Source organism: Meles meles, chromosome 2, assembly GCF_922984935.1.
Source record: "Meles meles chromosome 2, mMelMel3.1 paternal haplotype, whole genome shotgun sequence".
Taxonomy (NCBI): domain Eukaryota; kingdom Metazoa; phylum Chordata; class Mammalia; order Carnivora; family Mustelidae; genus Meles; species Meles meles.
The window spans coordinates 149,676,967-149,692,585 of record NC_060067.1 but is presented as its reverse complement, the minus strand read 5'-3'; the positions used below and the strand labels follow the sequence as shown (position 1 = coordinate 149,692,585).

Here is a 15,619-nt window from a genome sequence, read left to right as displayed (position 1 = left end):
GGAAAAAATGAAACAAGATGGGATCAGGAAGGAGACAAACCATAAAAGACTCTTAATCTCACAAAACAAACTGAGGGTTTCTGGGGGTGGGGGTTAGGGATAGGGTAGCTGAGTGATGGACATTGAGGAGGGTACGTGCTATGGTGAGTGCTGTGAAATGTCTAAGCCTGATGAGTCACAGACCTGTACCCTTGGGGCAAATAATAATGTTAATTTAAAAAAAATTTTTTTAAATAATTTTAAAAAAGGGACCTGACTAGACATGTTTCCAAAGAAGACATACAGATAACCAACAGATATATGAACAGATGCTCAACATTACTAATCACCCAGGAAATGCAAATCAAAACCACAATGAGATATCACTTCATTTCTGTCAGAATGGCTATTATCAAAAAGACAAGAAGTAACTAGTGTTGAAAAGAATGTGGAGAAAAGGGAACCCTTATGCATTGTTGCTAGGAATGTAAATTGATGCAACCACTGTAGAAAACAATATCAAGGATCCTCAAAAAATTAAAAATAGAACTAACACGGGGTGCCTGGGTGGCTCAGTCTGTTAAGCATCTGCCTTCTGCTCAGGTCATAATCTCGGGGTCCTGGGACTGGGCCCTGTATCAGTCTTCTTACTCAGTGGGGAGTCTGTTTCTCCCTGTCCTTCTGTCCCTACCCCACACTCATGCTCTCTCTCTCTCTGTATCAAATAAATAGATAAAATCTTTACAAAAAAAAAAAAAAAAAAAAAAAAAGAACTACCATATGATCCAGCAATTTCACTACTGGGTATTTACTCAAAGAAAAAAAAATATATTAAATTCAAAAAGATATGTGCATCCCTATGTTTTAAAGCAGACTTATTAACAATAGCCAAGATATGGCAGCAATCTAAGTGTCCATCAGCAGATGAATAAAGAAGACGTGCTATATAAATACACAGGATGGAATGTTACTCAGCCATAAAAAAGAATGAGATCTTGCCATTCACAATATGTAGGGACCTAGAGAGTATTATGTTAAGTGAAGTAAGTCAAACAGAGAAAGATAAAGACCATCTGATTTCCAATTACAGGTGTAGTCTACAAAACAAAACAAAACTCTTAAATTCAGAGAACAAACTGGTGGTTGCCAGAGGGGAGGGGACTAGGGGGATGGGTGAAATAGGTAAAAGGAATTAAGAATCCAGAATTTCAGATATAAAATAAATAAATCCTGGAGATAAAAAGTACAGCATAGAAAATACAGTCAATAACATTGCAATAACTTTGTATGGTGAGCAATGAGCAACATATAGAATTGTTAAATCACTTTATTATACACCTGAAACAAATATAACATTGTATGTTAACTATACTTCAATTAAAAAAAGAAGAATGAAAACTTTACTATTTAAGACTTCAGTCTGAAGACTTCAGTCTTCAGCAATGCAAAACCCACCAAGGAGTCTTTCCCAAATAAGAACTAATCTGGGGAAGTTCTGTGGCTAAATAATCGTCCTCCTAAAAAGTAATAGATACAAGGGGGAAAAAAAACCATAGAGAATCAAATCCACTCATTTTAAACCATGGAAAGAAAACACACTTAAGCCCCTTTAAAATATTTTTGTATACAAAGAACAATCTCATACATTTTAAAAATTTTTATGAGACACATTATCTCTCAAGGAATGCTTTAGTGTCAGACACAAATTTGAATTGAACTCTTCTATAAGCAGCACTAGAACTGGGATAAATAGCAGATAATATTGGCAATCTCTGACCCAGTATCAGGATACAGAGAACCCTGGGATTAAAAGTATTTCATGGAAGTAATTACAACACAATTAACTATGTTCTCCAAATCAGAATGGCTCTCATAAGACACCTAATGCTAAGCCTATTTTGACATTGTTTTTTAAAAGGCCCAGTGTTAAAAGAATAAGCTTCCTCTAGAAGCTTATTAGAAAAAAAAAAAAAATAATAATTTTGGCCTATTAAAGATAGTATTTATTGATAAAACATAGTATTGTTTCCAAACATGAAATAAACCATTACTCTAATGGACGTTCACCATATGAAATAATCACTTAGTTGGTAAAAAACTACGTTACCTCTTAAAATTTTCAGTTCAATTGTTTTTCTTTTGTTATAATGAAAAATTTAATGATACGCTTTAAATCCTTTTTTAATAATGTAAAATATGTGAACTTCATTATATGTTAAAGAAAATAAAAATTATATGACCCAAAATCTATTTATTAAAGTTACAATAAAATACTCTTCAATGCATACAAAATTGCAAAATAACTGATGTTTTCAATAAAGATTCCAGATATAATATTTACTGATGAGATAAAACAAAGATATGTTTAATGACTTTTGTTCTGTGTTAAGGTCACCTTATTGAACGATACATCATGAAATCGATAGTTGTACATCTAGGAAATTTACCAATGGAGCTCTCTTCCACTGGTGTGTATATTTTAATTTGTCTCATGTGGGTGTCTCTTCCATTTTGATGATTGGCTAGAACTGCAATCTGTATCATGAATGTGCGAGTTGGCTTCTTATGATTATCAGTTAAGGGTACATGAATCCAGCCACTTGGTTCCACCAATTCAAGTTGCTGCCAAGAAAACAGAAGTCAGATTATGTTTTCACCCAATAAGTATACTATAATGAACGCATTCTAAAGGTGACTTATAATTAACCATTTGCTCATTGAGAGAATGACAATATGATAAAAATCCATTACCACTTATTTGGCACTTTTACATCATGGTCCATTTTTATACTTGCTAATAAGCACCCTACATGTACCACATTAGGAGACAAAATAAAAATAGATGTAAGCAGTCTTAGTGTTTATAGAAACTTGTATGTTATACAAGTTTCATAACATACAAGTTTCAAATCAGACATGTATACATGTATACAGCCAACGGAAGACCATGTTGATGTAAGTAGGAAAAGAATCTAACATTATGCTTCAGATATACTTTATTTCAAGCACCATACCTAATATACCTGAACACATTTAATAATAAATTAGATTCTATATAAATTATAAGAATATTAACAAAAAACACAATCATTAAAAAAAATCAAAGCTTTGTTTCTTGAACAACAGTGATTTATCTAGTCTGCATGATACTCTAAATCTAAAACCTAGATTTTTAATAAGAAATGCCAGATACATTTTTTTAATTCTTAATTTTATTTTAATCAAACAATCCTTTCTTAACAAGGGGAAAAAAATCAAAAGTCAAAAGGTAAACCTAAATTTCTAAAAGTTCTTCTAAAGTTATGAAGTAATTTTTAAAAGATAAATACTGATTTCTAAATTACCTTAATTATTGAACACATATAAACTATACACATCACCAAAAAGTTAGGTTTACCTATCAACACAGACAAATAGCAGTATCAAAGAATCTAAATCTGGATTCCATGCATTATTCTACAAAACAATTACGTGAACAGCACTGTGTCTTCTTCTTTCCCTTCCCTTTCTCCTCTTCTTTCTTTTCTTTCATTTTCATTTTTCTCTTCTCTCTTCCCCCCAACCTCCTTCCCTTCTTCCTTCCTTCCCTCCTTCTTTTTTCTTCATTCTTTCATTCACATTTTTATAGAGGAGAAAGGTGGGTTGACAAAAGTAGAGATGTGGACAAGAGAAAAGGAATCCTAAAAAGGGTAATTATTTTTAAGACTGAATGATATCTCCTTTTAACTACAGAATGTAAGAATGAATAAATCTTTACTTCTTGTGGTATTTTTAGTCAGTGGTTTTTGTTGTTGTTGTTTATTAAATTTGCATTAGCACCAACTTAAAGTGGACCAGATATATCTGGTTTCCATCACTAGCCTTTTACTCAACTAGGTAACAAATAGTTATTGAGTACTTAAAATGTTCAAGGTATTTTTCTAAGTATATTTAAGCATACAAAACATGAATAAGGCCTTCTTCCTAACCTTAAAACAAGCTCAGAGGTGGACAAACAACCTTCATTTGTTTCAGTCAGTTTCCTCAAGTATAAAATAAAGGAATTGCACAAGTTATCATCCAAGTGTCCCTTCCAGCTCTGGCATTTAATGATTCTAAATAAAAGAAAGATATGATAACCAGAATAATGGAACCTCAAAGATGTCCCTGTCCTTCCCCCAAAACCTGCATCGTTATCTTAACTTCCTCGGCAAACAGGGCTTTGCAGATGTAATTACATTAACGATCCTCAGAGAAGATTATCCGGGACTTCCTAGGTGGACCTAATGTAATCACAAGGTCCCTTATAAAAGGAAGGCAGGGAGACAAGAGGAGATGTGATGGTGGAAGCACAGGTTGGAGTGATGTGACCATAAGTCAAGGAAAGTAGGCAGCCTCTAGAAATTGGACATGGCAAGGAATAGTTTCCCTCAAAAAAATCCTGGGGAAAGAAGCCAGCTGGCTGACACTTTGATTTTAATTCGTAAGACCCATTTTTGGACTTAAGGTCCTCTAGAACTGTAATGTAACAAATTTGTGTTGTTTTAAGCTACTACCTGTGTGTTAATTTGTTATAGCAGGTAAAGTAAACTATTATAATAAATATTTGTAGTTCAGAGAACTACAGGAGTTCAGAGAAGGAAGAAAGATCTTCTGGGTGAAAGAAGAAACTATTCTCAAGGTAAATGTACTATAATGAACTTCAACAACGAACAAAAAATAAAATCAAGATTCTAAATTCAACTCCTTACTAACAGAATGCTTTTGACAAATGTAACCATTATTTCTGGTAGACTCAATGTTATTTTCCTAGCGTATCTTAAGTGCTTCAGTGTACTGAAAGTTATACCAAGATTTTGTAGCAGGAGGGAGCTGTTTGGCTGATGCTGTTGTCCTTGAAGGAGGTGCCCCGTGGGGCTGGTATACAGAAGTCTTGAGGAGTGGGAGCCAAGTGGCTTATGGTGCTGTCTTTTCTGACATGGGCTTCACTAAGCTGGTAGTGAGTTAGAAAAACCACAAAATGGACTCAGGTATAGCTATGGGAAGTAAGTGCTGCTGTGAAGAAACACTGCTAAGATGATGGAAAGCAAACAGGACACAAAGACAAGGAAGTAAGTCTCTTTTTCCTCTTCTTGCCATGCAGTCTCTCTCTAGCCCACCTTTTTACCAAAGCTTAACAGATATGCAAGGGCTCTACACACATCAAATCTTTACTGAGCAACTGTTATGTGCCAAACAATGTTCTAGGGACTGAAAACAAATAAACAAAAAATACAGTGGCAAGTAAGACAGAACATGCCTGAAAAAAATAGGATTTAAACATGATAGTAAGACTTCAAGAAAGAAATTATAATAAAAATACTGGCAGTGAGGAAGAAACAACAACAAAAATAGTCGAAAAGAATAAATCAACATGCTTATAAAATAAAATGTAAATGTCAATAATAATTTCTCAAAGAGAATGCTAATGATAGTAATAGCAGCAAGTTCTTACCTAGCACTATTATGTGCCAAGTAATGTTCTAAGTGCAATAAGTATATTAATTACTTAATCCTAGCAATGAGGCAGGTAATATGATTATCCTTATGTCACAAATGAGACAATCGAGACTCAGAAAGTTTAAGTAATTTCAGTGAAGTCACACAGCTGGTAAGTTGCAGAACTGAGATTCAAACAGGTAGTGTGATCCCAGGGACTGTGCTTTTAAAAACATACTGTGTTTTACATTATATAAAGATAATAATTTAGTAGTAATAATTTTATCTGAAATCCCATCTTATACAAATAAAACATGAATTAAATGAAATATGCGTAGGAAAGAATTCCCCACTAATCATACCATTTCATTTATATCCTACACATAAACATAGACACATAGGACATGAAGGGAATTATAAAAAGAATAATAATAGAATTAAAAATAGAATTTCAATTTCAAAATCTTTAGAGAGGAAAAAGGTAAATAGTATTATATGTACTAATAGTTTTTTAAAAGGACATGGCAGGATGGTATACAGAAAATATAAAATAAGTTCATAAAAGATGTGGGCATGCATCAAACACTGCCTTTAAAAAAACTCAGGTTCTCGGGGCACCTGGGTGGCTCAGTGAGTTAAAGCCTCTGCCTTCGGCTCAGGTCATGATTCCAGGGTACTGGGATTGAGCTCCGCATTGGACTCTCTGCTCAGCAGGGAGCCTGCTTCCTCCTCTCTCTCTGCCTGCTTGTGATCTCTGTCTGTCAAATAAATAAATAAACTCTTCAAACAAACAAACAAACATATAAAACTCAGATTCTCGGGGCATCTGGCTGGCTCAGTTGGTGGAGCATGAAACTTTTTTTTTTTTTTCCCATTTTATTTATTTTTTCAGCGTAACAGTATTCATTCTTTTTGCACAACACCCAGTGCTCCACGCAAAACGTGCCCTCCCCATTACCCACCACCTGTTCCCCCAACCTCCCACCCCTGACCCTTCAAAACCCTCAGGTTGTTTTTCAGAGTCCATAGTCTCTTATGGTTCGCCTCCCCTTCCAAATTTTTTTTTTTTAATAAACATATAATGTATTTTTATCCCCAGGGGTACAGGTCTGTGACTCGCCAGGTTTACACACTTCACAGCACTCACGATAGCACTTACCCTCCCCAATGTCCATAGCCCCCTCCCCCTCTCCCAATCCCACCTCCCTCCAGCAACCCCCAGTTTGTTTTGTGAGATTAAGAGTCATTTATGGTTTGTCTCCCTCCCAATCCCATCTTGTTTCATTTATTCTTCTCATATCCCCCTAACCCCCCATGTTGCTTCTCCATGTCCTCATATCAGGGAGATCATATGATAGTTGTCTTTCTCCGATTGACTTATTTCACTAAGCATGATACGCTCTAGTTCCATCCACGTCGTCGCAAATGGCATGATTTCATTTCTTTTGATGGCTGCATAGCATGAAACTCTTGATCTCAGGAATGTGAGTTTGATCTGCATGTTTGGTATGGAGACTACTTAACAATAACCTCTTTTAAAAAAAAGGGTTCTCTTGAAGATATTATTACCAGTGAAATGTACCAATCACAAAGGAAAAAATACTGCATGATTTCTCTCGCAAAAGGGATCTAGCTAGTGTAGTGTAACTCAGAGACTGAGAGTAGAATGGCAGTTGCCAGGGGCTGCAGGGAGAGGGGAATGGAGTGTTAGTGTTTAATGCGTATGGAGTTTCAGTTTGGGAAGATAAAAAAAACTTGTGGAGGTGGATGACGGTGGTGATGGTTGCACAACAATGCACTTAATGCTACAGAACTGTACTTACGAATGATTAAAATTGTAATTTTTTAAATTTTACCACACAAAAACTCCAACTCAAAAAAAAAACCCCAAATCATGTAGTGATATCGAAAGCCTAAAACACTGCTGATGGGAGTGTAAAATGGTGCCACCACTCTGGAAAATCATTTCACAGCTCCTCAAGTGATTAAACATAGTTACCATATGACTCAGCAACTCTACCCTCGAATATATACCCCAAAGAAATGGAAACATATGTTCACCCAAAAACATGTACACAAATGTTTACAACAGCATGATTCATAATAGTCAAAAGATGTAAACAACCTAAATGGCCTGCAGTTGCTGAATGGATAAACAAAACAGGATATACCCATACAGTGGAATATAATTTGGCAATAAAAAGAAGTGAAGCACTGATATATGCATAACACAGATGAACCCTGAAAATAAGTAAAATAAGCTGGTCATAAAGGACTACATTCTATGATTCCATTTATATGAATGCCCAAAGTAAGTACATCCATACAGATAGAAAGTAGATTGGTAATTGCTTAGGGCTGAGTAGTGGCAGGGGGTGTTGGAAGTGACTATTTACCGCCTTTGGGGTAATAAAAATGTTCTAAAACTGGTGATGGTTGTACAACTCCATGAACACACTAAATACCAATGGTTATACATCTTAAATTGATTAGCTGTATGGTATATGAATTACATATCAAAAAGCTGACTATATATCATCTATAATAGGCAAATCTGTGTTTTAACACAGTGATTAAGAAATATTCTAAATACAAGCAAATGGTAAAAATATACTTGACAGATGAAATCAAAGTGAAAACAGAGGGGGGAGCGCCTGGTCATTCAGTTAAGTGTCTGACTCTTGATCTCAGCTCAGGTCTTGATCTCAAGGTCTTGAATTCAAGACCCATGTTGGGCTCCACATGTTTTAAAACAAAACAAAACAAAACCCAAAAGTAAAGCTATAAATATTAAATCAATTCTTTGGTTTTTCTGGGGGAAAAAAGTGGAGGATAGGAAAAGTTACAATCTGAAAGAGAAAAATAGGGGCATGGAGTACAGCTGATAATTCTACATAGTGAAATCTAGTATAAAGTGTTATTGTTATTAAATAAAGGTATGATACTGCATTTAATTATCAATAGGTGGACTAGTCAGGATGCTTTTGGCTGCAGGGAGCATAAAATCTAACTCAATGACACTTAAACAATGAGGAAATTCAGCATCTCACACAACAGGAATGTCAGAGTTAACAAAGTCATTTATGTTAATTTAAAATCTCAAGGATGCTCTCTAATTGTTCCTTTCATCTTTTCATTCTTCCAGGTGGATTAGCATTATGCCCAAGCTGGCTTCCCTTGTAGTAGTCACTTGATGGCTGCAGCACTCCACCAGAGGTGGAAAGTAAATACCACTCGCCTCTTGGGTCTTTTTTTAAGAATAAAGCACACCTTCTCAGAAGCTCTTGTTAAATATTCATCCTTCACTTAATCATCAGAAGAGGAGTGGGACCACCATGATTGGTTTGGCTCAATTAGTACTCACCCCCTGGGTATGGGGATGGTGACAGTACATGGCTACTTTCTGGAAGGTAGGAGCTGAATAAAATCGGAGTTCTATAAGAATAAAGGTTAGGGAGAATGGATATAAAGTAGAAAAACTAACAGCTACAGTGAAGAAAAGATGGTTTTCAAAAACTTGCATGGCAACAACTGGTTATTTGATAAAAAGTTTAGATTTTAACTTTATACTAAAGTTAAAAGTAAATTATTAAAGAATTAAGTATCTATACAAGTAGTATTAGAAAAAATATACAAGATCATGTTTACAATCTTCTGGTAGGGTTCACCTTCCAAACCATTGATGAAGGAAGAATATAAATTTAACTATAATGAACATCAAAAACTTCTGTAAGGCTAAAAATAAAGAATACAAAAAGTTAACTGAGAAGGGAAGAAAAACACCTGAATTTCACAACAAAGGAATGATATCTGAGAAATAATCTTGAGGGGTGCCTAGGTGGTTCAGTCACCCAGGACTTAACAGCATCCAACTCCTGATTTCAGCTCAGGTTATGATCTCAGGGTTGTGAGACTTGAGTCCTACACTGGGCTCCATGCTGGGTATGGAAGCTACTTAAGATTCTCTCTCTTTCTCTCCCTCTGTCTCTCCTCCCCAACTCTCTTCCTCTCTTAAAGGAATAGATAAATAATTTTAAGGAAAAAAATCAACACAAAATTTAAAAAATTGACATACACCATGTACAGTCTATACACACAAAAACGAGAAAGGCAATGGGCCGACAAACACAAGGAAATTGTTCAATCTCAATAATTAAATAGATACAAGTTAAATATATAAATAAAACATCTTACACTGTTGGTAGAAATGTAAGCTGGTACAGCCACTCTGGAAAATAGTATGGAGGTGTCTCAAGAAGTTAAGACAGAGCTAAGCTATGACCCAGCAACTGCACTATTGGGTTATTTACCCCAAAGATACACATGTAGTAAAAAGAAGGGACACCTGCACCCCAACATTCATAGCATCAATGTCCACAATAGCCAAACTGTGGAAAGAGCCAAGATGTCCCTCAACAGATGAATGGATAAAGAAAACGTGGCTCATATATACAATGGAATATTACTCAGCTATCAGAAAGGATGAACACCTACCATTTACACTCAAGTGGATGGAAATGGAGGGTACTATGCTAAGTGAAATAAGTTGATCAGAGAAAGACAATTGTCATGGAGTTTCACTTATACGTGGAATATAAGAAATAGCACAGAGGCTCATAGGGAAAGGAGGGAAAACTGAATGAGAAGAAATCAGAGAGGAAGAAAAAACCACGAGAAATTCCTGACTCTGGGAAACAAACTGAGCGTTGTGGAAGGGGAGGTGGGTGGAGGGGTGGGGTAACTGGGTATCGGGCATTAAGGAGGGCAGGTGATGTAATGAGCACGGGTATTAGACACAACTGATGAATCATTGAACACTACATCTGAAACTAATGATGTACTATATGTTGGCTTTGAATTTAAATTAAAAAAAACATCTATCAGGGGCACCTGGGTGGCTCAGTGGGTTAAAGCCTCTGCCTTTGGCCCAGGTCATGGTCCCAGGGTCCTGGGATCGAGCCCCGCATCGGGCTCTCTGCTCAGCAGGGAGCCTGCTTCCCCTCCTCTCTCTCTGGCTGCCTCTCTGCCTACCTATGATCTCTGTCTGTCAAATAAATAAATAAAATCTTAAAAAAAACAAAAAACATCTATCATATTGGTAAAGATTAAAATTAAGAACACAATTACTGGTGAGGGTAGGAGAAATATACTCTCATGGAGTTATATGGAAATTAAATAGGTATAACCTTTCTGAAGAGAAATTTGGTAATACCTATCAAAATTTTAAATATAACTATTCCTTAACAGAGTAACTTCACTTCTGGAACTATAGGGAAATACTTAATGGCACAAGGATTATATATATATATATAATATTTATAATTGCAAATAAGTTAAATAACTACCATTTAACTACCCTGGTGATTTATGCTCTTGACTAGTCTCTTCCTACAATGGGTTAGGGTTGGCTTTTGCAACCAACAGAGTATGTTACAAGTGAAAATGAGAGACTTTGCAGGTATATCATAAAAGGCACTACAGCTTCTGTTGTGCCATTCCTTCTGGGAGAAACAGCTACCATAACATGAAGACACTCAAGAAGACCCCAGGAGAGGTCCAAGTGGAGACAAACCTAGACCCAACCTGCCAGCCACATGAGTGAACAACCTTAGAAGTGGATTGATTCTCCAGTCTCGGTCAGCCTAACTGACATAGGACTATAGCTGCATGAGAGACTATTAGAGAGAAATGGACAGCCAAGATCTTTTCAAATTCCTGAATGGAAATCACGAAAAATATAAATGATTACTATTGTTTAATACCACTAAGTTTTAGGTTATTTGTTATACAGCACTAGTAAAACAGAGTAGTTAAATAAAAAAATGGTCCATATCCTGGAATATCTTATAGCAACAAGTAAAAATGCTGTATCTCTAAACATGTTTGCAGTTATTTGCAGCTATCTCTGGTTAATTTAAAAAACCAAAGTACTAAATAACTCTTATAACTCATATTTTTTATACATTATTTCTGTATGGATAGAGAAAAGTCTAAGGATATTCACCAAAATACAAATAGACAATATATATAATGGTGAGAATATGGACTATTTTCTTTTTTTTTTCAATTTTTCTAAAATTTTTATTTATTTATTTATTTATTTTTAAAGATTTTATTTATTTATTTGACAGAGAGAGAGATCACAAGTAGGCAGAGAGGTAGGCAGAGAGGCAGGCAGAGAGAGAGGAGGAAGCAGGCTCCCTGCAGAGCAGAGAACCCGATGCGGGGCTCGATCCCAGGACCCTGAGATCATGACCTGAGCCGAAGGCAGCGGCTTAATCCACTGAGCCACCCAGGCGCCCCTTTTTTTCAATTTTTTAAAAAATATTTTATTTATTTGACACAGAGAGAGCGCGCGAGCGCAAAGGAGGGGGAGCGGCAGCCAGAGGGAAAGGGAGAAGCAGAGTCCCTGCTGGCAGGGAGCCCAATATGGGTCTTGATCCCAGGACCATGGGATCATGACCTAAGCTGAAGGCAGCCGCTTAACTGACTGAGCCACCCAGGTGCCCCTTACCTATGTTTTTCTTAATAAACATGTATTTACCTTATTTAAAAAGCTATTTTTAATTTGATGGTGGCTGGGGGAGGAAAAATTTTCAGAAAGTTTTAGTACCTGAATTTAGTATCTCATTGGTAGTACTCCTTTCCTCCACTAATAGACTCATCCTTCTTGGTGATTTCTACATCCATGGAGATAATCCATTTAACAATCTGGATTCTCCTTTCCTCAACTTCTTCACTTCCAATAGTTCTGATTTCTGCCTTAGTTATGCCTCCATAGTCATATTCTGTACTTGATCGTGAGCAATGGCTGCAATATAGCTGAAATGTTGACTTAAAATATCCCCAGCTCCAGACTCCTAAGTTACTGCCTTTCTCTAGTGATCCCCATGGCAATAGTATTACCCCCAGCAAAATCGCTATACTATTGATTCCACCTACTTTTTTAACTGTCCATTAATCCATTCAATCTTAGTTCCCACTTTATCTCAATGACATCTAATAGCTCATCATGATAATCAATCTCTTTATACACTTAAGTTAAATGTCCCTCTGTCACTGCTTTTTCTTCTTTTTTTTAAGGAATATAACAATCCTGGTTAAATCCAACTCTCTGCTTATTCTATACCTATTAAGAAAAATAATCAACCATGCTAACTGGTTCTCACTTTAATTCAAGACGACAAGTATCCATTCAAGTATATATTTAGCACCATGCAAAATTCCTACTATATATCTCTTCAGAAAATTTGGTTTCACTGTCTCTGGGATTTTCTCCTCAAATCCTAACACCTCCTCTAATCTTCTCTCTCTGAGGTAATATCTTATTTCATTAAGAAAACAGAGACAATCAGAAAAAAAAAAAAAAAAAAGCATCTTCCCATCAGCTGTTACACAGTAAAAAGTAAAAAAAAAAAAACAAAAAACTGCTCCCCGACTTTCCTGAGGCCAGTTCTTCCATTTGCCAAAAGATCCTTTTGCAAAGATTTTCCCAACCAAAGACTCTGCTCCCTAATAAACATTCTCTCTCCAAATCATATTCTCTTCTCCACTGGGTCACTGTCAGCCGCATTTGAACATGCCACAATATTTGTCATTTTAAAAATTAAAAATAAAACCCTTTCTTAATCCTATGTCTTCCTCCACTTATCGTCACAATTCTCTGTTCCCTTTTATTGAAAAACTCCTTTTAAAAAGTTTATTTTGTTTATTTTTTTACCTGCTAGTTATTTTTATCCCCCTCCAACATGAATTTTGTCCCTACCATTGAAACCAATCTTTGACCAGTCTGGTCAAGGTCACCAGGGACCCCCAACTTGCCAAATCAATTTCCTCTCAAAACAGTTCTTTGATACAGTCTATTATTGAATTCTGGGTTTTATCTAATGATTTTACCTAATGACCCTGACCACAATATCTATTTATATTTAACGTTTTAAGACTTTTAAACTTTACATAATATTATAGTTTATATAGTTTTGTACACAAATAAAATGGTTTACTAAAGATAGTTAAGAGTTCAAAATTACACAGAAAATAAGCAGTAACTTGGTATAGATAAATTTAAAGATTAATAAAGTTAAGACTTACTAATGCAAAGTTAAATACTTGAAGTTATGTGCTTAAAAATACATCTACCTGAGTGAACTTGGAAGGAGATCCTTCCCAAGTCAAGCCTGTGATAAGACCATAGCCCTGGCACATCTTAACTACAGCCCTTGAAAGATCCCAGGCAGACGATGCAGTTAAGATATGCCTAGACTCCTCATTCAGAGAAACCGTGAGATAGTTAAGTATGTGTGTTTTACCCACTAAATTTGTGGCAATGTGTTACACAGAAACAGAAAACTAATACATATGGGCATCAGATGAATAATGAATATTGAAAATTTATATGACTAATGAAAATTCCACGTTAGAAAATGTCTAGGGTTTTACGAGTTTATAACTAACCCAAACAGATATAACAAACTGAGACAATTCCTAATGTTAATTTGAAATAAATATTTCTTCAACATTTCATTTTGGGGCACCTGGGTGGCTCAATCAGTTAAGCATCTGACTCTTGGGTCCTGGGATTGAGCTCCATGTTGGGCTCTGTGCTCATATAGGGTCTGCTTGTCCCTCTTCCTCCCATCCTGCTCTTTGCCCATGCTCTCTCAAATAAATAAATATTTTCTTAGAGATTTTATTTATTTATTTGACAGAGAGAGAGAGTGAGAGAACACAAGCAAGGGAAGTGACAGTAGGAGAGGGAGAAGCTGACTCCTGGCTGAGTAGGGGTCCCAATGCAGGGCTTGATTCCAGAACCCTGGGATCATGACCTGAGCTGAAGGCAGACGCTTAACCAACAGAGCCACCCAGGTGTCAAACAAATACATAAATATTTTTAACCACATTTAATTTCATTATTTGACCATGATCTTTAATTAGTTACTTCTTAAATATGTGTGTTAGAGGCAACTATAGTAGGTAGGTATTCCACCTAGTGGCAGGATGAGCCATGTAATGGACCACAACATCAGCACTACTGCCAGCCCAAAGCCTACTAAGTTACCTCTGACCAGGAGCCACCATCTTTCCTTAATATTCCTTCCTTGATACTAGCTGCTGTGGTGCAAAGTCTACAATGGTAAAAAACTGTGTGTTAATACAATCCATTAGAGATTCTCTAGGTATCTCTTGGCCTGGCTCTGGGATCTTCTGCTTCTGATCACCAGTCTAAGTAATTTCTTCTACTCTGGCTACAATTTGTTTAAGAGCAGATGTACCCCTCCAAGGATATACTGCTTAACTCCACCATAAACAAAGCTTACATTTAAAAAAAAAGTCACTTATCAATAAAAATCATGTGAAATATTAAATACAAAACTGTTCATCTGTCCTTTACTATTGATAATCACATATCCCTGGAAAATTAATGAAATAAGGAATAACTACTCGATAGTTGTTTTGATAAAGTTGTCCTCTACTCTCCACTCTCACTATCTTTTCCTCCTTCATTAACCATGGCTGTGACTTGATAAAATTCTATAGAATCTCAACAAGAACTGTCAACACGGGGCGCCTGGGTGGCTTAGTGGGTTGAAGCCTCTGCCTTCGGCTCAGGTCATGATCCCGGGTTCCTGGGATCGAGCCCCGCATCGGGCTCTCTGCTCAGCGGGGAGCCTGCTTCCAGCTCTCTCTCTCTCTCTGCCTGCCTCTCTGCCTATCAAATACATAAATAAAATCTTAAAAAAAAAAAAAAAAAGAACTGTCAACACACAAAGTAGCAGATTCTAGAATTTTAACCATCCTTTCACTTATGAAGGAATAGACCCAGTTAACAGCAATGATGACCTACTTGTAGAGAAAAAAAAGTCTAATATAACCCCAGAAGTTCCAAATGTGCTAAAAGTAAGAATAACCACAAAAGCAGCCTAACAAGAAAGAGAGAATCTGACTGGAAAAGCTCAGTATGGAAAGCAAACTTTTTGCCCTAGTGAAGAAGGCAACTATGTAAGAAGGTAATTTTGAGGTTAAAACCAGTCACCTTGCTACAGATTGTCAAGACATTCATTTTGGATCCTAAGTCAGAAAAATTTCTACGCAGACAAATTTACTCCAGAATGAGTTCCTAGAGAGTTATGGTTAAATAGCTTAATTGGTTTTAAAGTACCCTGTTTAAAAAGAGAGAGAGAGA

The 15,619-nt window shown here is 36.2% G+C and overlaps 1 protein-coding gene across 3 annotated transcripts in view; it reads right to left on the bottom strand.

Moving 5' to 3' along the window:
• ANAPC10 (anaphase promoting complex subunit 10) overlaps positions 1–15,619 on the bottom strand; it is a 248,655-nt gene that overhangs the window by 152,532 nt on the left and 80,504 nt on the right. Inside the window, exon 5 of one of the 3 annotated variants that reach the window (XM_045998508.1) lies at positions 780–2,601. The exons of 1 other annotated variant lie outside the window; for it this stretch is intronic. In XM_045998508.1, coding sequence (XP_045854464.1) covers positions 2,371–2,601 — 231 coding nt within the window. In that variant the 3' untranslated portion in view covers positions 780–2,370. Of the gene's footprint in view, positions 1–779; positions 2,602–15,619 lie in introns of those variants that run through there. One more of the 3 variants, XM_045998507.1, reaches the window with a different exon arrangement.